Source organism: Thunnus maccoyii, chromosome 12 (assembly GCF_910596095.1).
Source record: "Thunnus maccoyii chromosome 12, fThuMac1.1, whole genome shotgun sequence".
NCBI classification, from domain to species: Eukaryota; Metazoa; Chordata; class Actinopteri; order Scombriformes; family Scombridae; genus Thunnus; species Thunnus maccoyii.
Genome location: NC_056544.1, coordinates 11689307 through 11716350, shown reverse-complemented (window position 1 = coordinate 11716350; position 27044 = coordinate 11689307). Strand labels below are relative to the sequence as shown.

The following is a 27044-nucleotide window of genomic DNA, read 5'->3' as shown; positions in this document are numbered from 1 at the left end:
ACCACACATTCCTGATGAAGCTGATCAGTTGAGTTTTTGCGTGTTTAACTCGCTTGTGCGTTTGTGATTTAGTGGTTAACAATTAACATTCTAGAGACATTTTCAATATTTGAAGTTTTCAGAGGCTTTAACATATGTGAGATGTGGAAAAGTGAAATAGCTTTTTTAACAAGACCTCTTAACTACAGTATGAGTTGACCCTTCACGTAAAGACAAAGTTAGAACTGACGTATAACACATCCAACATTCATTAGCATTCAACTGGTGCCTGTAAATATTTTTTATTGCAGAGCATCAAGGTTTTACACCCTCATCCTTAAGGTCTCTGTGGTCACAAATCTGACCTCACTATGAACCAACTGGAATTATATATGATATAATCGTTTTTATTGGGCTGCATTGCGATACCTTTGAATATGTTCAGGTACTACTGTACTTCCTCATTATCAGTTTAATCATTTGCTATGAAACGCTTATCTAAGATTATGACAAAGTCTGGGCACAAACTGTCTTGTCCTTTTATGTATTACACAATATTTATAGCAGTCACATAGGCTTATATGACGGCCAATTGAATGAAATGTTTATCAGTAATCTGTCTTATGTAATATCAAAGATCACTGTCGGTCAGGAGTCCTCTTCTCTTTAAAGTAAAGGACACTAGAGTTATTAAATAATGGGAAATACCAATTTCACATATTTAATAGCTTAAAACAGTGAGCTAATAGTAACAGAAAGCGCTCCAAAATGTGTGACATGGAGCTAAAAACAACTTTGGCTGTTGGATCCAGAGGCACCTTTATGTAGCTGGCAATGCAACAGCTGCTGGGGGGAAGCACTTGTCATGGCTACCGCTGTTGCTATGAGACAACAGACAACCCTTTTGATATGCAGTATTCTTTAGCTAAAAGCTGGAATATTTTTAACTTTCAGCGCTGAGTGCAAGACATGGTCTCTGCTCAGAGCAGCAACAGGATGAACAACAGCGTGTCTTTCCCTTTGAAAGCATGAGATGAAGGAGCCCAGTGGTCTGAACACAGTCCAGTAAAGCTTTACTTTCTCTGGAGTAACTTGTCTTACTTTATGGTTACCTAGCAACATACATTAACTCAAAAGTTTCTGCATGATATCAACAGTCAATGGTCAATAAGTAGCTCAAGGGGAAGAAAGTCGCAATTGCTCAGCTTGTATTGATTAAGATAAAAAATGTATTTCTCTGTGGAATCATGTAAAATGTGTAGGAGGCATTTAAGCAATGTTTATTCTCTGGTTGAGGAATGGACTCAGATCAGTTTCTAATATTGTGTAACATCCGTTTTTAATGATGCAACTAATTCTCCTTCACATATGAGTTGCTGCCATAAGGCTTAAAGTTAAAGGAACTGTATTTCCAAACTAACAATGACCATAAACCTCTCAAAGCAATTAGCATAGTAAAGAAACTGGTTGTGTGTGAGAAGGGTTAAATTTTATTTTTATACACTGACTCACTGAGCCCTTTGTTCAATCAATCTGAACTGTGTGGTGTCCTGATGATTGATGTTGTTGTTGCATTCTTGGTTATTTATTTAGTTTATCTGTGTCTTGTTGCTGTAGTTAGCAATGACTGCCATGAGCACAGAATACATTTCTAAAAAAGGACAATAAAGTAACCTAAATAACACTAAATTCTTCTCTTTTCCCACCACTTTATCAAACACTGACACTGAACAACTGACAGAAAGCACGCATATGCTCATATGGTAAAATGTAATTCTAATGAATTATTCTAATTTATTTTGTGGTACAGTAGGCTTGTTTCCAGGCATGTAGCATATTCACAAGACACAGTTTTGCATTACAATGTGACCCACTGACCTAGTGAACCACATCTGTAACCCACCACCATAAACTTTAACTACACACAAAGGTTACATTCTTCTCTTCTTGGAGCTAGTTCACATTAAACAGCTCCGGCTAAAATAAGCATTGATCATGCGGCATCAGCAGGGGAAAAGGGAGAAAAATGTTTATGTGATCGATTTCAGTTTCTTTACTGTGTGTGCAGAATAGAAGATGATTAACTTCATGCAAAGTCTGGCAGTAACTATTAAACTATGAACCTAGTTTCATCGAAATTGAAAATAAACACAACTTTAACTCTAAATCTGTCTTAATTAGAGCTGCACTTTATCTTGGTTCTTTAACTTGTTAATTTGCTGTTGCTTAGGTGTGTAATTTCATTTCAGATATTGTTGTAGCTTCTTTATGTACTGTGAGGCTAAAAAGACTTTCACTTTTGCTGTGACATGCCTCCATTTATTTATTACCTGGCACCACTTTTAGTTACTTAAACAAGTCAAACACTGTTCAACTTGAGATCGTTGAGGTGAAACGAGCTGCAATGCAGCTACAGTACATTCTCGGTCTATAATGATTCACTGCAAGGTGACTTCCTTTACTCTTTTCACGCTGGCGCACTCCGCAATGGATGTCCGTACTGCATAACTGTAATCCATCACATACACACAGAAACACACACAATTAAAGCACTGACACCATTTTGTCACAGTCAATTCTTCTTGAGAGGAGAGGCGCCATGAAAAGTGAACATAAAATCCAAGTGCACATGAGAAGAGAATGAGATCAGACTGAGCAGCAGCTGATCTAAGTTGTTCCTACAAAAGTGTACTCTAGCATAACCTTAACATCTAAAAAAAAAAATCACAAACCTGTATGAGCTACACTATAATAAGTACTGAACCAGAATTACAAGTCTCTGACAGCAGCACTGAGTAACTTCAGCTGTGAGAGGACAGGGCAGCAGTGTGGGGTTGGACCAGTCTGCTGCAGTGCTGGCCAATGGAGCGAGCTACTGTAGCTGCCTGGGCACAGAGCCCAGCAGAGGGCGAGGGGAACGAAGGGGCAATGTGAATTAGATAGAGAGACGGAGATAACGTGATGGATAACTAGAGGCGGATTGACAGATAAAAAAGAGGACACACAGTAGGAGAGAGGGGACACTGAGGGCAGCAGAGGGAGTGAGGGGACAAAGTGGACAACAGAGAGCGAAATCCGTGACTGCAACTTCACAGATAATAAAAGGAAAAGTGTGTTTAGATGTGTGAAAAATGTGCGAGAAGGGAAACATAATTGGAAACACAGGCAGAGATGGATTCTACAGGAGATCACAGACCACTAAAGGCATTGGCGCCAGTTAGTAAAACAATATCCTCAAAGAAATGATTCATAATACTTATATTACCTTCAGCCCTGCACACATTACTGTGTGGGGCATGAGAGCCTCCTATTTCAAATATGAACCTTGTGCCAATATTAAGTTTTGAAGCAGAAATAAGTAAAAATATAAAGAAAACATATGTGATGAAAACTAGACAAAAGTATCTGTGATGCACTTACTTTCATTTATTTCTGGTATAAGGCTCTAATCACATTTGGAATGACAATGTGTATGTTTGCTCCAAAGGTCCCCAGCTGTCAACTCAGTCATGTGGGAACAGAAATCAGAATTGGTTTTTCTGACGCTCCACAGATTTATCTGCTCAGGACCCGGTAGGATTTCTGCAACATTCCCAGGCAAAGCACGCAAAAACTTATAAGATATGACAATTTCACAGCCATTAAGGCGATCGTCTCTCTGGTGTTACACTAGAGATACAGAAGCAAAAAGTCAACCAGCAAATAAAAGGTGTATCCTTCCCCCCTTTCACTGTATTTCTGTGGTCCTTCCACATGTAGAAGCATCACATGTGTCCTCTGCTGCTCAGCTGCACGGCTGACAGGACATCAACACTGAGGGGATCCAGATTGAAATGCTGATCATCTCTAGTTAGCAGATGTAACACGTGTGTGTGGAGGAAATCACCCTGCAATGATGCGGCCCCTAGAGAGTAGAAAAAAAGGCTAAATCTATCCAGAACGGTCACGTCATGTGGAAGCCGGCACAACATAGCTTGTGTAAACCACAAACTTACTAGGATAATTGAATCCAGCAGTGTTGCACGTTCCATGTGTGAGAAGGGCAAATAGTGAGCAGTTTGAGTCAAGGTGAAAAAAATATGCGCTCTCCTGAACAACAACAACTTTAACATCCTCAGAATCTCTTATGACAGATTTAATTTCACACTGCTGAAGAGGAATCAGCTGAATAGGAATAAGCTTTATTATTTTGCATAGAAACCTCACTTTGATCTACTCTGATCTACTTTTCCCGTGCCATTAACAAAGTTTCATTCAAGTATTTAAGAAGTTAACTAACTCTTCAGTTAAGAGTAAGATGGATTTTTCGTTTAATGTATATTTAAATTTAAGATTAAAAAGGGTGAAATGGGTTAGAACGAGCATACCAGAGAGGATTTAGGCCATGACCTTTACGCCATATCTGACTTCATAATATACAGTATGTGGGTTGAGGGGAAAGTATGTCACAATGTTAGAAAGTTCTAACCTAAAAGTATGATTCCTCAATATTCCACATTTTGTGAAAGACGTGACAGAAGCTATGAGTCATCTCTTTGTGTGAGAAGAAAGTCCTCATTTGCTTTTTTCTTGACTCATTTTCTGTTTTGAAAGAGAGTAAAAGGCCAGAGCAAGTTGGTGATCTTAGAGAGAACTGTGACCGAGGCCAGACTTGACTCTGCGCCCCAACTATGGGCAGCTGGTCTCCAAGGTTACGGCCCTGCAAAACAGTTGTTGGAGTATTGCAAGGCAATAGCGACACTAATTGTAGACATCAGAAAGAGTTTTCTTGTGCACCCAATGTGTGTTTATTGAGCTTTCAAACTGAAAAAAAACAATTGGGAGTGCGGGCCAGTTGCATACTGAGCCACAGATGGTTTTAATTTCTTTCTTTACTTTTAATATTACAAGCAAAATATTGAAGTGAACAAGGCAAGTCCTTAGGTTTACAATATTGACCTGGCTAAGATTACTCCAATATCTTATTAACACTGAGAGACTTAAAAAAAAAGGCAAACAGAAGACTTAAAGCAGTTCAGAGGTGTGATGTGTCACACCGTACGACCGTGACACAGGGAGTTGCTGGAAAAGAGTGACTGTACTCTGTCAACTTTCCGTGACAAAAAAAAAAAAAAAAAAAATGTTAAAGAAAGGTTTTTCAAGGACATAAACTCCATTACATCATGTCTCTGCTCTCTGCTGCAAAGGACAGGATTCCTGAGCACCAAGGCAAACCCGTTCACCTGCCTGAAATCATGACATCATTCTCACTCAATGCGCAAACAGGAAACGTTAAAGAAGCGTTGTCATGGAAATGGTGCAACTCGTCTTCAACAGCAACAGATGGATGCAATTCCGAGTCGCTTCATAGACAGACTTTAGTTCCTCTTTATGTGTCGCAAGAGGGAAAAACAGAACTACAGAAACACCATGAAGAATAAAACAGTAGATGATGTCATTGATGGTCTACAAGCTTTCAGTGCCGACAGGTCGCTTTACCTGAATTCCTTCTTTCTTGTAGTGTAACAACACAGAGTGGGCTTTGATAAAAGCTCATGTCACACATCTAATTCAGTGGAAGCACAAAAAGAAGTGGAGTGAATGAAGAAACAGCTGAATAAATTGGGTGAGTTTTTCATTCACGGTAGAGATGAATGCCAAAGAGAGGAAAGAGGGGCCGAGAGACCTTTAAATAGAACTGAATCCATGAGAGGACACAAAGGAATCTGGTCTGTCGGTAAATTGGCAATGTCAGGAGGCCAAATTGAAGTGTTGATTAGAGGCCAATCCTACAGCTTCCTGGACAAAGAGGGAGGGAGACGAAGATTGGGGAGGATAATCTTGCTCTCATTCATTACGGGGATGGAGAGTGATTGGATCGCCCTGTTAATAACACTGGACCTGTATGTGGCTGTGTGTGTGTGTGTGTGTGTGGTGGATTTAATAAATGAAAACAATGACGTTCTGAATCAGTGGTCACCAAAAGCTTCAGAATCAAGTTAGGCTTGTATTAAAATGCCTTGTTTTGTTTTGTTTTTTTCAATGAATATCAAACAGGTATAGGAAATAGTCTTTTCACTCTATAAAAAATAAAAAAAAAACTCATCTAAAGAGGGCATTTGTGTCTGGGAAAAGCGTGGCTCACAATCATATTCTAGTCTGAGGCAGCGTTAAACGTGGGATTTATGGGTTTGTAAAAAGCAACTGCTGAGCTTTCAAAACCGATTTCAGCCCCTCAGCTTTCCTTGCTTGCATACATTTCCTTGAATCTCTGGTGGCGGGTGTTTTGTGGTGCATAACTGACTGCTAAGCAAAACAGATCCATCAAAAAGGTTTTTACTGCTGTTTAGAGTGTATTTCTGGAAGTTAATTGCATTTAAATGAGTGTCTCGTAGAATGACTAATACTATAAAAGACAGAGTGGTAATGTTGTAATACAGTAAATTCAATAGCAATACCTTTGTCTTGATTCACTCTCTCTTTCTCTATGCATGACACACATACACACACTCAGACTCTGGGTGGAACAGATGAGGAGAAATGGATCGGTCCTGACAGAGAGCGGGATAAATGGAGAGATAATCAGGTGTGAAATCACTCTGGTTTTCTTTCTGCAGTAATTCAGTCTGTCTCTCATCTTCTCTCAGTGTCTCTCAAGGCACAGGGCCACTTCTGTCCTACATGAAACTAATAGAACTAATAGTGGGACTTTTAACACACACACACACACACACACACACACACACACACACACACAGGTGGTACAGTAGGGAAATGTAAACCTGTTAGCTCCCTCAGGACGTGACTACTCCCCTGGATGCATCTGTGTACAGAATTTCATACTTCTTCTCTGTCCTCCTTCTCTCACAGTTGTTTTTTAGTCCGTCTTTATCCCTCCATCTCTTTTCCCTGAGCTACATATTATTCTCCATCTGATCTGACATTTCCTTTCCATCCTTCTGTCAATTTACCTCTTTTTATCCTCCATCTTCACTCATCCCTTTCTTTTCTGTCTCTCTGTAGCTCAGATTTTATGCAAATATGTTAATGTGATTTATAATTTTGCAGAATAAAAGATTTTAATGGAAAATTATGCAATAAATGGTAATCTAAACTAAAAATGATGCAATGCTGAAACACTTCCAACTTTTTTCCGGTGGGGTTTTCAGTTTTTATTCAACAGTCCAATATTTAGGGGGAAAAAATATTCACTTGACAGTTGGTAACTAAGCTAGCACGTCTGGCATGATCTGGTTGTTAGCTGGCAGCAGATTGCCAGAGAGCAAACTGAATATATGGTGTTGCACATGGACTCTTTACTCATGGCACATACAAACACATCCACAAAGTCCATGTAAGGAACATATTAATATTGTCTGATGTCAAAACGTTTAATACACCATAGCTCACATATTGTGTGTCAGAGACAGGGCACACAAACCCTCCTGCAGGCAAAACCAAAACACACGACTTTGATAACTGACTGGACATCCTTTATCTTTTTTATATACTCTCCTATGTTATACCATAGTTGACTTCTATCCACTGATAATATAGTGAAAAAGAGGTTTCCTGGTTCATTTTAAGGAACACATATTATTTCTGATTTATTGTCTCCACGCTGTACAAAAGCTTCCAGCTTTTAATATCTGCAAGGCACCCAGGTGAAGGTGTTGGCAGTCAGGTTGCTATAGAGACAGTTATATCTGTGAATCACCATCATAGCAATGCCTCTGGTTTCCTGGATAAGATGTAAATGTAAAGAGGAGTTAATCTAGACCAGTTCTCGCTAGTTCACAAAGTGACTCTCTGAAAGGGGAAAGAAAACTATTTTGATTTATTTAGTTATTAACAAATATGTCCTGGACTGATTTAAACTAGATTAATGTCAAGCACCTGTGTTAGTCCTCATTAGTAAGAGCAGATGCTTCTCATAAAAGCTGTATTGGATCAATAAAAAGCCAATAGTGTCTGTGGGTTGCTTAATCACTGAACATAAACAGCAGATTTCTGGAGTCTTGACATAACTCTGATCTGACTTCTGAACATTTCTAAAATTAATTCAAGATGAGGCTAAATCAATCCTAAATGATTTCTGAGAAAACCAGTTGGAGTTAAGCTGGTTTCGCAAGTAGCACTGCAGTTGATCTGGCTTATAAATCCTCTTCAGTCCAGAACTACTGTAGGCTTAATTTCTTTCTGGGAATCAGGCCTAAAGTTCAGGAGCTGAACCAGATCAGTGCTCCGTCTGTAATGCCGACCCAGAGCCTCAGACAGTCAATTAAAGGTAGCACAACTGTAGCAAAAGCACCACTTAACTGCAGGTCTGAAAGAATAAGTACAGGTTACCTTGTCAAGGTTACTCACTCTTCTGAGCAGAATTGCTCACACAGAGAAATGCTTGAAAACGATTACTCCAATTTTTCTCTGTAGCTTTTGAATGAAATAGCACAATCAAAATACTTACTGTGTGTCTGCTGGAGAGGTTGGATTTTATAAGCTATAATATACTAAATGTGATTGTGATGATTTGGATTTTTTGAGTAAAAAATCTGAGAATGATGCTTCTTTACTTGAATCTAATGTTTAATATGAGTTCGGAGTCATTACAATCTGTGTGCCTGTGTGTGTTAAATTCACACTTCGATCGCTTTTAGCTTCACTAATCAGGCGAAGTTTTGCAGCCCTTCATTAGCACCCAGTTTCTCTGCTGCCTCCCTCCTTTCTGAGCAGCCTTCCCCCTTGATTCTTCTTTCACTTATCAGTTCATGTGATCTCCACAGAACTGACACCAGTCGCTTGACATGACTTTCAATTTGCCCCTCACTCACTCCTTACACATCTTCTTCATCTCTAATGTCTCTCCTTTCTGCCTTTGTCTTTTATCATCCTGTTTCTGTCATTCTTCATTCCAGCTGCCACGCTTTGATCCCTGATCATTCTCACTGCTACCCCTGTCTCATTGTCCGTATATTTTCGGTTCGTCTTTTTTCTCTTTTCTCACTCTTGCTCCTTTATTCATACCCTCCTTTTTGTCAGTAGGCTTCTTTCCTGAAAGCGTTGACACTAGATAGCAAGCAAAAAATCACCATCTTCACTTTTCAGGCTTTCTGTTTTATACATGTTTCCCTGTTTGTCTTTCTTCTCTAGCATGTCACACAGTTTCCCCTCTCTTCTGCTATTCTTTTCGTCTTCTGTCTTATTTTATTTTTTCATATCTTTCTTTGCCTCTTTTTTTCCTTCTCCTCTCTTCTCTATTCATCTCTGCTGTTAAATATTTGATTACGAGCTGCACTGACATGACACCACTGTTCCCCACTGGAGCCGAGGGTGTTTAGATCTCAAAGCAGAGGATGAAGAATGAACATGCACATACATCTGAGCCTTTTCTGTGTCATTTAATATGTGGTGCAGTTTCAGAACAACCAATCGCTGACATTTTATGATGTTCTGTTATGTCAAGAAGAGCAAGGACACAGAGAATAGTTGCAAAGGCGGAGGTATCATTCCAACAAAGACGTTAAGTTTGGGGAGAATATTGGTTGAAGTCATAGCTTCACTTTTACATTTTGCAGAAGCTACTAAGTAACTGGGTAGTGAATCAGCCGTTATTCAAATGAGCACAAATAGCTTCTGTAATGTGCTTTGTGGTTTAGAGTTCAGGTGCAAACACAAACTGCTCCCTCGAATTTGGGAGAACATTAACTAGAGTTTGCATTTTAAATTATCAATCCAACCTGAAGTAAAATGCATTAAAAATGTGCATTAAAGTCACTAAAAGTCCAGGCTGGGTAATATAAGATAAACACATAGCATATACCTTTCTCTGTGTGTCTTCATAGGGCATGGGCTCTACAGAGGAGTTGCTGATAGCTTGTCTAAATGCACAGAAAGGCAACACTTCAGAGAAAGAGAAAAAAAACGAGCAGCCAAAGAGATACGGACACGTACATGTGACAGTAAAAAGCAGAGGGAGACAAATCAGGGAAGCATAAAAAGCAGAGCCATTTATGCCTGCAGCTAGCAGCTAAGTTAAGCTGAAGCACTAACCCACTGACCCACATATCACACAGCCAGCAGTTTAGTGTGAAGCTCTCGGCCCTAGATTGTTAACTGCCAGGCTGCCACTAGAAAGTCAAGTCATGATTCAAACCCTGATGAACACACCTGAGCGAAACTTCAAAGCATCAAACCAAACTAAGCAGAGCGAAACCTGGTTTTACAGAAATATTTCTAAACGCTTCCGGTATTAAAGGATCAGTTCACCCAAATCAAAACATTTTCTCACTGACGGCGTCTAGTCAGATAGTTTCGGTTGTGTGCTGAAACTTGTGCTGCCATGTGAATATAGCGGAGGTGACTGAAAAATTACATTTGAAAAAATTCAACAGTCTCCTCACAGTCCACACAGCATAACGTACAGAAGTATTTTCTGGAAGGAGATGTTGCTGTTGGGTTTTCCCAAATGTAATTTTCCAAATATAAGGAGTGCTTTGAGCAGCAAAAACACAATTTTATTCACCTCCTTTGTATTGAGGTGGTTGCAAAAGTCTCAGTGATGGATATCTCCAAAACATCAGCAGATAAAACCGAACGGAAATCTGCATGACTCAACTAATTTCTGGGTAGAACAACAACTAACATGCAGGTAAGCAGAAACGCTGTGTCAGGTTGCAATGGAGGAGAGAGAGTGAGCAGGCTTCGAACTGCTCTCTCATGCTCTTTATTTTTCATACTTAACACCACTGTTTCAGGCACTTTTCATGTGTTCAATAGAGTGCAACATTACTGTATGATACCTTCCAGGAAGGATTGTCCAAAATTTTGCCCTGTTATCCCCATTTGTAAACCATTATCGCATCTTCCCCCTCTCTATAATTGATGGTTTTTCACTCCACTTGGAACAACACAGTCTTCACTTCTGCCTTCCAATGTGGCTGGACAACACGTCGCACACACATGAACTTTTCAAGCATACCTTCTTTACACCTATAGTGAGCAGAATTTGAGGAGAGTATGACATCTGACTGCAAGTTACCAGAAGTAAATGATGCTGAGGTAATTAATGAGTTCTACAAATGAAAGAAAAAATGACCATAACCATACAAGCTGACAATCCATACTAAATAGAACAAAAACATGGGACCGCAGGATGCTATAGCCTTCATGTAAACCCACCAGGCATGAATGGATCTCAGTGTTCTGTAGTTTTGGTGAATGAGTGTCTGCATGCGGCAGCAGCAGCGGTGGTGGCAGCAGCATCTGGTTTAGGTCTGACCTGGAGTGTTTGAGCTCATGTGATGCAGACTAAACAGTAGGGAAGAAGGAGGGAGGTCAGAATGTCAGGCTGGCTTACAGAAGGGGAAAAAAAAGTGGGTCACTTCTCGTTGACAGATCTGCTGGAATGTGACGCCTAAATAAGCCTGTAGTTGTGATTTTAACTACAAAGTATGAATTCATCACTGCCAAAGAAAACCCGGTATTAAGTGTCTGCATGCTGCGAGTGCCACGTTTCTTTCAGTACATTTGAAAGTCCAGAGATCTTGATGTGTGTTTGTCATTTTTCACATAGTACAGTGAAAATAGACGAAAAGTGATAATGCAAAGATGTGGGTGTGTCGCAGTTTTAGAAAACTCGTTTGGAAATATGATGATTGGTAACCTTTTCTTAGTCAGCTGATCAGCTGAGTGTCGGTGTCACACTGCCTCGTTCACATCATCCCACACAACCGCACAAGTCTTCTCCTTCTCTAGTTTCTGTCCTTATTGTTCACATCCTCCTTCTCACTGCCTTTGTATCCTGCTTTCACCGTTCCCCTAATAAAACTTCACCGTTTCTTCCTACATCTCATTCTACTTTTACTTGTTGTCATTGCTGTAACTCTCACTGCCTTTTCTTTCCCTTTCATTCTGTCACTCCCCACCTCATCTTTCTTATTTATCTTTCCTCTTTTAAACCTAACTTCCCTGCTGCACACTGTTTTCGCTTTGCTTTGCCTACCTCACAGACTTTGAGACGGTAATGATTGGTCCTGTATTCTGGTCAGCTAAACTGTCTGAGGCTGAAAAATGGCTTGCGCTGGTGAATCATATCACAGCTGTTGGATGAAGAACCTTTAATGTCAACTTCTCAGCGGCTTATAAAAAAACTGCACTGACATTAGCTTCACCATCAGGAAAAAAACTGACTTTGTAATCCTTCAACTAAAGTTAAAACCAATACCCTGAATTGGATTTACAAAGTTTTCCCCTGATAACAGTTATGTGAGCCAAACAGTGGACTCTAATGATTCAAAAAAGGTCTGAAATTATATTTTGGGTGGTTTGTATATTAGCTGATAAGGAAGGCAACATTAAACTGTCAGATTTGGCAATGGAGTTTGGGGTGTGAGCTTGAGTACAAAGAGAAAAGAGAGGAGGAAACGGAAAAAGAGAGGAAGTGGCACATATCAGGGCTGAAGCTAAGACAGCTTCCATTGTAGAGAATCAAAGTACCGCTAATTGGTACAATTATAGAGACAAGATGAGAGAGAATAAAGAGCTGCGTGTGTGTGTGAGTGAGAGAGACGTGCACACACGTTAGACAGAAGCAGATGAGAGTGTGCTTCAAGGTAGCAAGATAAATTAGTTACACATGCTGTTTATGTAATGCCGCAACAATTAAGTGAAATATACACTATCTGGCAAAGAGGGATTAGTTCACCTCTAGACGGAAGAAAGAAATTCTTTGAAGTCAGAGGGCTGGATGGATGAATAATTTACATCACATTTACAGGATAATGCAGTTTGAATCTCGCTCAGTATTTATTTGCATTAGTGCTTAGCACAACGACTTATCTGACCCTGATTGCTTTTTCTGATCTTCCCAAATCTATGTTGACCCTGGAGTGTTGTTGGTTTTTATGTCTCACATGTGTGTGTTGTGTTACCACAGGAATGGGAGCAATGATCTGAGGTGGATGATCAACTGCTCGTGGCGAGGCAGGCCCCGACCGGAGTGATGAGAAAAACAAGCAGCTTGTGGCGAGAAGAAGCTGCTTCTATAAATTTCTTTTTTTAATACCCCGCAGTCATGCTGTTTCCCTTCACAACAATAATTCACAAACAATCCAATAGTCGCAGTTCATAGGAAGGCCTGTTAGACAAAGTCATTACCGAACAACCCAGAGGATTTTTCATGACCAGACACACACACTCAAACACACACACACAGAACAGATTTATATGGTACACTTAATGAGGCCTAAACTCTCACACACACATTTCAAAAAGGACTAAGCCAGTAATGTGGAAAAAGACAGCGGTATGATACAATGTCTGTTGTCGAGCTGACCACATACTGCTGGTTTGCTATTCACACACTCATACACACACAGGCAGACAGTAATTATGACCTCATTCTCACTATAAGAGTCATCTGTAGGGCAGGCAAGCTGATTCAAGTCGAAACTGGAATTGAATGAAGCTGCTATACAGCCTGTTATCATACTCTGTTTGCCCACTCTCCAACAAAGAGAGAACCTCCAAGCTATTTACTTCACCTCTGAGTGAAATATTGAAATATTACTCTCACCAGACGTCTTTGTTTCAGATTCAGAGCTCCTGCTGGAGCACTAATATCCTAAAAAGACCTCTCAGCTATGAATGTGGTTATGTGTTAAAGGAACGAGAAACCAAAAGTATTGTTTTAGATTTGGTGGTCAAAATGGATTTCCCCTACCTGCGGCCCGTCTCTCAATAAAGCCTTTGTCTCATCTGTCAGCACACAAACACATATGATTTTACTTATTTTGTTTATGAGTTTTGGAATTCAAAGTTGCATAATAATGTCAAATTTTAGAAACAGATTTCAAGAAAGGAGACTGTTTTCAGTTTATAATCCTTAAAGGGAAACTCAACTTGGATCCTATTTACCCATCATTTTGTGTCTAAGTGACTAATGGGGGCAAACTTTTTTGAAATTGATCCAGTATTGAGTGAGATCACTTCAGCTGGCAGCCGCAAAACGGGCTCTAATGTATTCTTGGGGGCAATTGTGCCCGTCAATGTACGTCCACTAAAAGTGCTTTTTTTGCCACTGACAGGCTCAGGTTGTTATTGTAAGTGTCTAACAACGAAAGTAAACACAGGAACTAGCCACATGTAGCAGCATTATGACTAACTTTTTGGTTTCCTTACAGTCCAACCACATTGAAAATCAGCCTCGCACATGTGAACGAACAGGCGTGTGCGGATGAATACGTGAGTGACTTACATACTGTAGTTCCTCACACATTTACATGTTGAAATCACATTTTTCTTACCGTGGTTGAGCTGTACTTTTGGTCTAGCTGGCCTCGCTCTTTTCAGCCGGTTGATTTGTGGAGGTGAAACAGTCTCCAGGACGACAGTGTTTATAAATGTTGTAAATCCATTTGTAGTATTTACACAGCAGTGATTACTCATCCGTTAACACTTCTAGATTTTCTGAGTCTGGCATTAACAGGTCCCAAAAGAGTTTTCCTCTTCACTCATCAGGAGAGCAGTGACCGCAGGCAAACCCCCAGTTTCTCTGAGGTAAATGTTCCTGTGCGTTGTGTTTTCTGACTGTCCTGTTGCCTTTCTTCCTCCATTCTTTATTTTTCCTCTTTTGTTTGTTTTAGCTCCTCTCTGTATCCTCCGGCTCAAATAAATACGGTTGACCAACCAAAGTGAAATGACTCACAAGCACTTTTAGTGGACATACTTTGACGAGCGCAGTTGCCCCCAAGGATTACACGGCAGCCCTTTTTGCGGCTGCCGGCTGAAGCGATCTCACTCAATACTGGACCAATTTCAAAAATGTTTGTCCCCATTAATCACTTAGACACAACATGATGGGAAAATAGAGTCCAGGTTGAAAAATACCACAGTTTCCCTTTAAGGATTATAACCTAAAAATGGTCTCCTTTTAGAAATCTTTCTAAAATTTGACATTATTATGCAACTTTGAAAACCAAAACTCATAAGCAAAATAAGTAAAATCATATGTGTTTGTGTGCTGACAGATGAGACAAAGGCTTTATTGAGAGACGGGCCGCAGGTAGGGGAAATCCAATTGGACCACCAAATCTAAAACAATACTTTTGGTTTCTCGTTCCTTTCACATATAACCACATTCATTCCAAAAATGTTTGTCCCCATTAATCACTTAGACCCAAAATGATGAGAAAATAGGGTCCAGGTTGAAAAAATACCAGTTTCCCTTTAAGATTTTCATGAAATTAAAACCCATTGTTGATGCTAATTATGGTCAACATTTTTTCTGCAATAGCCATTCAATCTATTTACATTCAGTACTTCACTGTATAGCAGTTTTTAAATGGTGGTGGTGGAGTCCACCATTCATACATTACATTCACATCGCCTTCCTAAATACGAAAGCTTCACAGGACACAATACAGCATGTAATCCTGCGCAAGTTTATCTCATCTCGTTTGCATTGTGATTACAAATGTGTATTTTTAAATTGTCTTTGTGTATTTTTCCTCTGTCACACACATACAAGCACACACACACACACACACACACACACACACACACACACACACAATCCTTCTTGCCTCCTCTTATAGAAACTCCCCTCAGGATGAGCCTTTCAACCTTCAGTCTCCTGCCTGCGTTAAGCTTTGCACATTTTCAACAGTCAAACCTCATTTTACAGCATGAAGTCTATCTATATGCTTGTACAACTGAGGGCTTTGAGCAGACTCTATATTCTCCATATTCTCCGAGGTGGCCCATCACACTGACTCGCCGTGAAATCTAGCAGATGGTTCCATAAATGGAAAATGGCTGAGGTGAGATGCTTTCAACAGCTAATGTATGAACTTTGAACTAAGCCTGAGTGTATGAGATTACCAGACATCACACATACAGTCAGACGGGACTTAAACCACAGGTTAAGAAATGCAAGTCTTAAAATGCAGCGATGTGTTTTGTCTTTTCATTCTGATTCATATTTTGGTTGGCCAGCTGCAGTTTGAAGTCTTTCACCAAAACATCCAATTTAAGCTTGTGACCTGTTTTAAAAGGGTAGAAAACAGGCTCTTGATGTTGTGGTAAATCCCATGGTGACCCATGAGAACGGAGGACTTCTAAGCAAAAGTTTGAAGAGAAATTTGAGGTGATCAGACGTAACAATCTACAGAGAAAGATGTGTTTCCTTTCAGCTTTCTGCCGAGTAACAGAAAAAACACACCCTGTTGGGATATCAAATAAGCCCCATGGGGTTCTGCAAACAGAGGGGGAGGGAGAGATGGCCAGAGTCAGATCATAAGCATGTTTTCATAACACACACACTTTCCCTTCCTGGCAGGTGTGTGTCCATGTGTGTAAGAGCTCTTCTAACAAGCTGTTCAAAGAGTCAGTGTTTAGACTGCAATGGGAGGAAATCCTGACTCTTCTCTCAACAGACAGTGATGCAGAGTTGCCTGAGAACACAGCATACCTTATTCACCTACTCAACTAAAGCAAGCAACCTAATATTAACTTGTCTCCTGCTTTATGCTTTTTCATTTTACACAGACACATTGTACTCTGATACAGTTGTACAGAAAAATGTAGTGTTGCTACAGTCAGGGACTGTTTAATGCAGAACAGACTGTTCAAGACAGCAGAAAACAATCACTGAAACAGCCAAAATAACATGCAGTTGACACCTGCAGGCACCATTTGTAAGACTACATATGGAAAAATTATCTTTCAGTGCTTTCTCATTTAATGAGTCACAGTAATACCATGATAAATGAGTCGAAGATGCAACAGAAAGAACAGAAACTTCACTTATGTCAATCATGTACCAAAAAAGAGGGTTTTACACTCATCTAATAACTAAACTCTGTTTTGAATTAACTATCAGGAAGATGTCTTAGTCTTTCCCAGCAGTCAACATCCTGTCTGCAAAGGTATATCATCTGCTGTTTAACTTCAAAGTGGAAGAATAGAAAAGATTTCTGCTGGGCGAAACCAAAGAATTATGAAACATGATGAGCAGTTAAACTGTTATCCTGTAGAGACTGGTGCTGCCCATCCCAGTGTCACACCTGGATTTTCTGCTTTATCACTGAACTCAAACAAACTTTCAACCAGTTTGCTGCCAATACGTGTGTCATATGCACAATCTTTGAGTTTACAGAGTTACATAATATATTTTCAGTCTTACCACAGCCTCGGACATGTGGAGACAGAATCAGATTTGGCTAACACAATTGGTTTCCTATTCTGGTGGTAACAGCTACCTAGCTCTTAATATTTTTGTTGAAAGTAGAAAACGTTGGCTTTTCCTCATCATAAATTTCATGTGTACACAAATACCATGAAACATCCACATTGAGCTTAACCTTCAGCACTCAAGCATGCTCTCATGTGTTGGTAGTTAACAAAATGTATATGGTACTTACGATCCAGGCCGTTGATGTACTTCATGGATATCTCACAATGTCCCCATACAGCACTGACGATGGGATATAGCTTCTTGCCCTTCAGCCCTCTGAATGCCACACCTAGATACTGTCCGTCTACCATGAAGCTCAGCGTGCCTTCGTCCATGTCTAGAATCACTAGCAGAGAGTCCGGCAGGGTGAATGACTCCTCCGGCTCTAGGAAACAAGGGTATGAGGGCAGTGAGCTCTGGGCCCGGTTCTTACTGTCATGGTAGAGCCGGTTGCGTCCCAGATCCCAGCCCCAGGACTCACAGTCTGACCCCACCAACGCCGTGTACCCTACAGAATGTAAAGGAGCTTCAGAAGTTGCCACCCCGACCACGGCGTGGGTGCCGCGCTGCCGGGAGGGCCAGTGAATCTTCCAGACGTGGAGACCCCTTGTGTATCCCACCCGCCCCCGGATGCAGTCCGTGCTCTGAGCGACCGGGTGGCGGTGGAACGTCAACTTATCCTCATCTTTGATGAAAATGTTAAGGGAGCGGTCGTCAGGGTTCCACGCATGGCGGTGCTGGGTCTCCATTCCAGCACATGGCATGTCCAGGAGGAGATCCAGCCTGGGAGGCTTGGAGAAATCTGGTCCCCTCAACTCCGGGTGCTGCCGTCTGTGAGCCGAGGGCCGGTAGGATGGGGAGCCACCGCTTTCCCCGCGTACATCTACCGATTTAATGCTGCTAGAGATCTTTTGGCCCATTGCTGCGGTGGAAGGGTTGACAGAAGGAGGGAAGGAAGGATGGTGTCTTTGCAGGTGGGTGCTGCGCTGCGTGGAGCTCAACGTTACCTCATCAAGGCGGAGCTGAATTGAGAGTTTCTATCTGAAGAGTGGTGGAGGGAGATGAAGGAGGAGGAGGTTATGAATGAAAGATCTACGCGATCTGGTTTCATGCCACAAATGTCTTCAGAAAGATAGAACTGTTGCCGCTCCTGTTGAGAGAAGGAAAAGAGAAAGAAAGATTAAAACATGGGAGGTAACTCCTCTGACTGTTAATCATTCGTCTAAGCAATGAGCTAGAGAGAGAACAAAGAGATGATGATGAAAAGAGAAAGAAACAAAGAGTAGAGGAAAGAGAAAGAAGAATGGTGTTGGCAAAACGTATTTCACAGATTTTATGTGAGGTTTTCCCTTTTGATAGGAATAAACAATAAACAGGATGAACAAGCATATACACACACTAGCACAAACACATTTCCTCTGACTCATCCTGTATCCTCCCAGCAAACTCATATGCCAATACCAACACGTGCATGTAAACCCTCCAAACACTCCCCAGTTGTGCAACGCTGCCCGGATTTGAAGCTGGCACGCTCTCATTTAGGTAATGTAATTTTAATGAGTATCGCCTGAGTCTGCAAAAAATATCAACACAACGGGAGGAAAACAAAAACATCAGGTAATCATTTATCTTCCCTCTTTAGTGTAACAGAGTTGAAAATGTCAGCTTGACTTACACTTACCCTCACACTGTACTGATAGATATAAGCTATATGATACGTTATGTATACGCATCAACAGCAGGTAGTTTGTGTTCCAGCATATACATAAACGTTTATGTACACTACAAATCCCGATAGTGATTTGTATAGTGAGTAATAACCAAGGTTAATATAGTAATAATAACAATATGTTTAATTTGTACTGCACTTTTCATTCATAGTGAAACTCAAAGTGCTACAATATTAATAACATAGAACACACAACATAAAGAAAATAGTCATAAGAGTAAAGATGAAAAAGCATTCCTGAGTAGAAATATTTTTAGGCCTTTTTTAAAAGAGACTAGTGAGGTCGACTGGTGGGACGTCTCATATGGTTTCATTTTGAATGAAATTTCCATTTGATGTCATTTTCAGTGTAATAAGTTAGTTACCGTGTGGGCAAGTTTTTCTGCAGTTTCACTTCCACTTTTGGTTTAAAGTATTTTGGGTGTTGTGACACTGTGTTAAAAAACAAAAAACAAAAAAAAAAAACATATTATGAACAAATGAGTGTACATAAAAAGTTTTTAGAAATATATAAATACATAAAACAAAAAACTAGATTTTTACTTCAACTATACCACATCATAGTTTTAAAATGTGACATTGTTTAATTTGTTATTTGTTGTTTGTTATTTTAGTTTCCAGTAAAGATTATATCACACACAGATACATATGCATAGTTAAAATGACGTAGTGATCTCTTCCAGGAATGACAGCAGTGCTTCCTGTTCACAGGAAAAGAGACAGTCACACGTCGGACAGACAGGGAAGTGACACAACTCTCTATGTGTCTCATCTATCTGCTGCATGTCTTTACCTCACCCACCACAAGGCACACATTTATTTTTATGCTGAACTGACACTTCTTCTGGTAACAGTGTCTCACACCCCGATAGGAGTGATGCACAGCTTATTTACATGTCAACACTGCAATTCATGTCAATTCATTCAGGGTAGAAAAGATAGAGAGGGTTAAAACTCACAGTACAGTATTATCATGTTTTTATAGGAGAAATCCTGGCTTTTGCTTTGTTGATGTATGTCTGTTTAGTTTCTTGTCTCAGTGTCAACACAGACCAGTTGTCTGAGCTTGTGAAGTCAATACTATTGAACTGAAAATACACCTCAAACAGTCGATTTTAAACAAAAGCCACTGTACAAAGCAGTACAGTTAATATCAAAGCTTGTACACTGTTTTCTTTTTTTAACCAAAGACTGATGACACAAGCACAAATATTTCCACCAAACCAGTCAACCAACACCACAGAGTGATGTCACACACACACACACACACACACACACGCGCACACACACAGCTGCCTCTGTGTGTCATCACGGCTGGCAGGTGTGTTAAGGGTGGACGCTGCTTGGAAGATTCTAGAGTCACCACTGCCAACGTTCAGCAGAAGAAAACACTATTTAACACTGTACAAACTCTCCAGTGTGTGTGTGTGTGTGTGTGTGTCTCAGTTGGCCCAGTCTGACACAGCATGTGGATGACAATCTGGCATTATGGGCTGCCTTCAAGTAGGCACTTGACCTCTGACCCTGTGTCCTCACGGTCACCGTTGCATAGTAACCTCTCAAGAAGCTGGTGGGCTGGCGCAGTGTCTGCTTCTGCGAATAGCAGCAACATGCTTCTGCCATCTGTTGTTTACTTTCCCTCCCTCCCTCCATCTCTCTCTTCTTCTGCAGCCAACTCATTTAGGACCGACTGCACTTGTTTCTCCTCCCTTCATCTGCCCGTGCAGCTGGGTTAGACAGGTACGGAGGGGACAGCAGATTACATGGGGCCATGCTCAAGCAAACACACACACACACAAATATGTAATGCTGGTGATGCTGTGATGTGGGATAAGTTATTACTTTGTAAATATCAAATAACACAAAGGGGTTTTCTGGGGATGGATATGAAGGCAGAATGTTACAGGAATTTGGAAGAAAGAGAAACAGGAAGAACAGAAGGACAAGAAAAACTGGGAGAAAGAGGCTAAGAAGAGTAAGTGTGGCAGCAAAACAAAAAGATCAGTTGAATTGAGAAAGGTGCAACAACTAGGACTTTTAATGTGAGATAAAAGTTAAAAGACATGTTACATTAAAGTAAAAACTACTCTATGAGCCTCATCAAAGATAAGAAGGCAGATAGAATACAGACAAACAGCAGTGTGCACCTGGTGTGTGGGCTGGCTTCATCTGGCTTCTCCTGCTGCACTGCTAACAAGCTCCCGTCACACACAAAGTGTGTGAGGGCGGCTTGTGTGTGTGTGTGTGTATGTGTGTGTGTGTGTGTCTGTAAGAGTATTATATTGCATGAGAGGAGGACACTGTGTGAGTGTGTCTGCCTCACAGACTGTTTCATTTAAAACTGCCCAACAAATTCTGACTGGGCAGTCAGGCTTTGAAGTAACACACGCACGCACACGCACACACGCACGCGCGCACACACACACACACACACACACACACACACACACACACACACACAGGATAGGAAACTGGTGATGAACCTCTCACTCATACTGCATCACCCTCAGAGAATAGACCAGAGATGTCTGTGAGCTTTTCCACAGAAACCATGCGCAACTCTCCAGAGGATCCAAGAAACCATGTTTACATAAAAAACAACTTATGACACATAAACCAAGTTTTCAGAATACAGCTGCAGTTACTGTGTTTGTGTATGTCTGAGACGGTCAATCAAGGTCAGCCAGAGAGCCATAAGGCCACACACAGGATCATGGCTAGACATTTCTGTTTCTGTGTTCATGCATGAATGTCTTTTCTGAGTGTGTGTGAGTGTGTGTGTATGTCTGTCTTTCATCCAAGATCAGCTGGTCCACAAGTTACCATCCAGCCACCTGCAGACATAGTGACAGCAGCAGAAACAGCTGTTGTCTCACAAGAAAAACGTGGAAAAAATGGCCTTCATTTACTGAGACACATACAAATGTTATTTACATTTAACATTCAACAAATCTGAACTCCAAAGTATTTGCCCCCAAGACCAATGAGACACCACTGGTGTTCACATGGAAAGACAGTCCATGCATTGAAACATTTAAGTGAAACATTTCACGTGTCAGTTTCGGTTATTACATAAGAAATTCAGCAACTTCCTCCTGAAATATTGAGGTGTCTGTCTTTTTCTGAGGGAATGCTATGAGTCTGCATTTAAATATGTCAGCAGTGTGCAAAATTAACATTTTGACTCCCCTGTCAAGGGTGACTGAACTCAAATTATTCCAGTCGTTGTGAATTCTGATTTAAGTATAGAATCAGGTTTTGCGCGTTAATTTAAAATTTGCTCACTCGGATATGCATATGTTGGTCAGGCTTGATTTTCTGGATCACAAAGAGCTGTGAAACTCAATAAGAAGTGAACATTTTAAAGTTTGAGAACAGGCAAAGCTCCAAATCATTTCCTCCTCAGGCCAGCATGGTAGTGGGCTGATAATGAATTTGTCATAAATTATGCCAACAATTGGCACTTTGCCCACAAAAAGCATAAAAAAGGTCACAGCTTTTATGCTCAAACTTTACCACCACAATTACATAACTGATTTTAAACCAGCTCTGACCTTACATGAACCTTAACTGTCATACTAAATCATAGCAACTATGCTTAATTCCTATGACATCTGAAAAATGAATCACAAAGTGGTCACTTCTTCCACTTTCCACTCCTGGGGGGGGGACATTTGGGCGCCACAGTGTATAAAAACAGTACTAACACGCAACCACAAACACACACACGCACACATTTATATTATATCTCTTCATAGCAACAGATGTACCCACTAGATTAAACAAACTACCATCGTCTCTACATTGCTGACATTCATTCCTACTGAGGTAAATCCCTGGGTAGCTGAAGATGCCAGAGTTAGACATAAACTGTACCGTCTGGCTGCTAACGGGATGTCAAAATACAGACAGAGACTCCAGACTGGGACTTTAAACTTATCTTGCAGCTGATGAGAAGAACCCATAAAGACATCTCTGGACTTATTAGGCATTTGTAGAGGGAGATATCTCTACCCTTTTATCACTGTCTCCCTTTGTAGGTTTCATTTTTTGTCTTTCTTCCATCTCTCTTTGCTTTTGTACAATGTATCTCCTCTATTTTCACCAACTCTCTATCTTTTTTCCCCATCTATTTGATTTTTTCTCAGCTTTCTTCCCTATTCCCCTATCCACTTTTCTCTGTCTCTGTCTGTCTTTCTGCCTTACTGTACTAGTAAATCCATGGAGACCACAGCAAGAGCTGACACCCTATCAATTGGTACAAATTATCTCAGGCCTGCCACCGAATGCCCCAGCATCTACCATGAGGCAATCAATGTGAGCTCAGCATGCAGGAAAAGTATGGTCTGCAAAACACTGAACATAGGCAAATTCAAACATAGCCATACACTAGTAAGCGCACACATGCTCACTAACAGGCACAAACCCCCTCTCACAAAAATGAAATTGACTATGTACTTTACTGTATGTATGTATTGTGGAAGAAATGACCTTTATACACGAGTTGCCTTTGGTGACATATCCCTGATGCATCACTTTTATGAATTCAAATGCCAGTCAGAAAAGCAGAATCCCACCCTTTCTTTATCCCACCACAGACTCTACTCTTTATAAAGTAACTCCAGTCGTCGTCTCCCTAATGAATCATGTTCCGTCTCCCACATCCTCCTCCTCCGCTCGCTCTAATCGGCTCTTTTCTTGATATAAAAATTCCCTCCTAAAACTCCCTCACTCTATTTCTTAAGTACTGAATTTCCATCGTTTGTAATGTAGGAATTCCAACTAAATAGTTGCCAATGAAATAAAATGCAGTGTGTTTAGAGAGATTGACTGAAATACAGAAGATGCATGAAAACACACAAGTGTCTGCTCCTAAGTTCTTATATTCATCACATGCCTGCTGTGACACCTTGAAATCCTTGGTGCCCCAAGGGAAGACCATTAGTGCTACAGTGACTGACAACTCCTTTACGGACCAAACCTATTCATCTCTCTCTCTCTCACACACACACACACACACACACCCAGGTGCTATATGTGTGTGTGTGTGTGTATATATATATATATATATATATATATATATATATATGTATGTATATGTATATATATATATACACACATATTTATTTAGCAGTAATGAAGCTGAATTTAAGTCTGTCGTAATATGACGCACAGCCGCTGCCTTACTCATTTAACATCCAACCCACTTGCACAAGAGTGTGATGAAATGTGTCACACCCACACAAGTCCAACATCACACCAGAAATAATTTCACGCATGACGGAATAGCTTCTAAAACAGCATTGGGGACACAAATTTGTTGGTTGTTTTACTACAACACTTGAAGCAGCTATAATCAATATTTTTATATCAACAATATTATTTTTATATCAACATCATAGTGATGTTTTCGGTTGCAGCAGGCAGCTGTTTTCAGAAAAAAAGCTCTAAAAACCGACTGCATGCTACCTGCCCAGCACCAAAAGTTAGCAGCTAGCTGATAAACATAGCGGAGCATTTAGAGGCTTAAAAGCCAGATATTTTTCTCAGGGATTGAGGGAGACCAAAAAAGAGCTAAAACAGAGTGAATATTGGATTTACATTCATCTGGTGAAAAGAAACATGAATAAATGCTAATGTTGCTCTGTATGTTTGCTAACAAGTTAGCAAAAAGTCAGTGTGCTAACAGCTTGTTTTGGCTGCCCCCAAAAATAAGTTACTGCAGGTTTAAAAGAGGGAAACTAAGCAGCAAAGACTGCTTTGTAGAGCTTAAAAGATTAATTTACTGCTAATTAAAGTTATTAATCAGCTAATCAACAACAATGTTCATAATTAATTAACAGTGTAAGTCATTCATCAAGCAAACTATATAAATATTTGCAGGTTCAAGCTTCTCAAATGTGAAGATTTGCTGCTCTTCTCTTGCTTGGGTCCAGACCTTTGAATCCACCCACTCCACCGAGTTGACTAATTCTGGTCTGTCATCACGACATGAAACAGCAGTTTCTCAGTTGAAAAAGCAATCGATCAAATGAGGTGGGGGGACTAACAATTAGCCAATCAGTGCCACAGGCGGGACTAATGCTGTTGTCAAGCTGTGCGCCGGAATTATTTTACATATACAGCATGTCTCCTCAATATCACACGACATCTTAGTTTGTTTTTACTTCACTCCACTCCACTCTTAAATCCCTGGCAAAACCAGTATGTTGGCATGACTACGCATCAGTGTCGACGTAAAATGACGTTAGATTCAGGTGGATACGTTGGTCTCTAGTGATTGGTTAGGGAAAATCAAATCCCCTTCCCCCCACAGAAATCAGTTATAGTGGAGGCAATGACAGACGGAAGATGGAAATGCAGTGTAATGAGTTGACAGCTCTGTCTGATACAGTATCAGGGAAGCTCTTCTCTGTTTCGTATCATTGTAAATTGAAGATATTTGGGTTTTGGACAGGTGGCTGAATGGAACAAGCAATATGAAGACGTCACTTTGGGCTCACATTTTTATAGGCAATTCATCAATTAGTCAAAAAGATAATCAACAGATAATGGAAACGATTGCAGCCAGCTGCAGTTGTGTGACACACACACATACACGGACGCACATGTTTTATGATTGAGGAACTTGTCTCCGTCACCACGGTGTTCTCAGAAATTGCTCTGTGCAAAGTGGAATACAGGGTGCTGTGTCAGGGCATTTAAAAGAGAAAAGTACAGCCACACAAGCGCCCACACACATACAAGGGCACAAAGTGTGATACAGAAAAATCCAGAGAAAGACAGAAAATGAAGAGAAAGATAGGAAAGCGATTAAAAACAGTGCCTATAAAGAGCCATCATTTAAATAAAGGGACAAACTAAGAAAAAGCTGGCAGAGGCTGCGGTGGAGCAGGGCTGTTTGGATCTGAGTCGAATAAAGAGAGAGAAAGAGAACACAAACAATGAAAGAGATGAAGAGAGAAAGAGAGAGAAACAGAGGTCACCAGCTGACAAAACAAAAGGATAAAGTCAGAAAGGAGAACTGCTATCTCTCCATCCCAGGATGGACCACACAAATACACCCTCCCACCCCAATCCACCCATCCATAGACTAAACACAACACTGGGAGAAAAGCTACTGCAGGCGAAGTGGAGCGAGCCGTCAGATTAGGGGTGTTTGTAACATATAGACAAACACTGTGTTTAAAAATAGAAAGCAGGATCTATCCTATTATTGTATGTGAGCGGGGGAAATCCTGGGATAGCTTATCCCTCAACCCTTAACTCAACTCTCTATCTATCCCAAACAAAAGACACACACACACACACACACACACACACACACACATACACACACACACACACACACACAGGGGTATCCCAGCTGGCCAGCTGGGGCCTTGAGACCATTAAGAGAATTAAAGGCGACAGAAGATGAGCAAGAGAGGGGAGAGAGGGAGGGAAGAGGAGAGGCTGAGTGCACGGTAGTATCCACAGGAGAAGAAAATGTTGTGAGAAGGTTAACAGCAGCAGCAGCGTATAAGCTGCTCGTGTCTAATGTAAACACAATGAAAAATGAATCATACTTGTGGCTACTTTAACTCTCAGAGATCCACTAAATGTCACTGTGAACTATCACAAAGCATCAGCTAGAAATAGCAAAAATCTCTTTCAGTAGTGACATGTTTTAGCGATGACACACTACACCTTTTACACAACATAACAGATCAAGCTGCTTACAGTGAATCTCCAGTGACTCTTCTCATGTCTCGCTGCGTGTAGCTGTTCAGCCCGAGTCCATATTTCAATCCAGTCAGCAGCCAAAACACAGCTTAACTCCTCTGACCAGACGCCGGTGAGAGAACCCAAGCAGACAGGAGGAAGAAGAGAGCAGCAGCCGGCAAGTCTGACTGAGAGACAGAAAGAGAGAGAGAGGCTCCCTCTTTCCTCAGAGAGCTGCCCACCACTCCCTCCCTACCTCCTTCTCTTGTTCCCTCCCTCTTTCCCTCCCTGGAGCTTATCTGTCCCGAGGCTATCACTTCTTCCTCGCCCCCCCCTCCACTGCTCTCACCTTCCCCCAACACACTTGCACTCCGACTCTAAATTGTGTTTCCAAGGCAGCGTCGTCACGATGTTCTCCGC

At 40.8% G+C, this 27044-nt stretch overlaps 1 protein-coding gene across 7 annotated transcripts in view; it reads right to left on the bottom strand.

The window, feature by feature from the left end:
• The window catches only part of LOC121909074 (SPRY domain-containing SOCS box protein 4-like), a 79786-nt gene that overhangs the window by 16851 nt on the left and 35891 nt on the right, over positions 1 to 27044 (bottom strand). For 3 of the 7 annotated variants that reach the window (XM_042429458.1, XM_042429456.1, XM_042429461.1), the window contains one exon: positions 17379 to 18341. In XM_042429458.1, the coding sequence (XP_042285392.1) occupies positions 17379 to 18111 (733 nt within the window). In that variant the 5' untranslated portion in view covers positions 18112 to 18341. Of the gene's footprint in view, positions 1 to 2410; positions 2488 to 17378; positions 18342 to 19285; positions 19353 to 26642; positions 26802 to 27044 lie in introns of those variants that run through there. The other 4 variants (XM_042429459.1, XM_042429460.1, XM_042429457.1 and 1 more) reach the window with 3 other exon arrangements.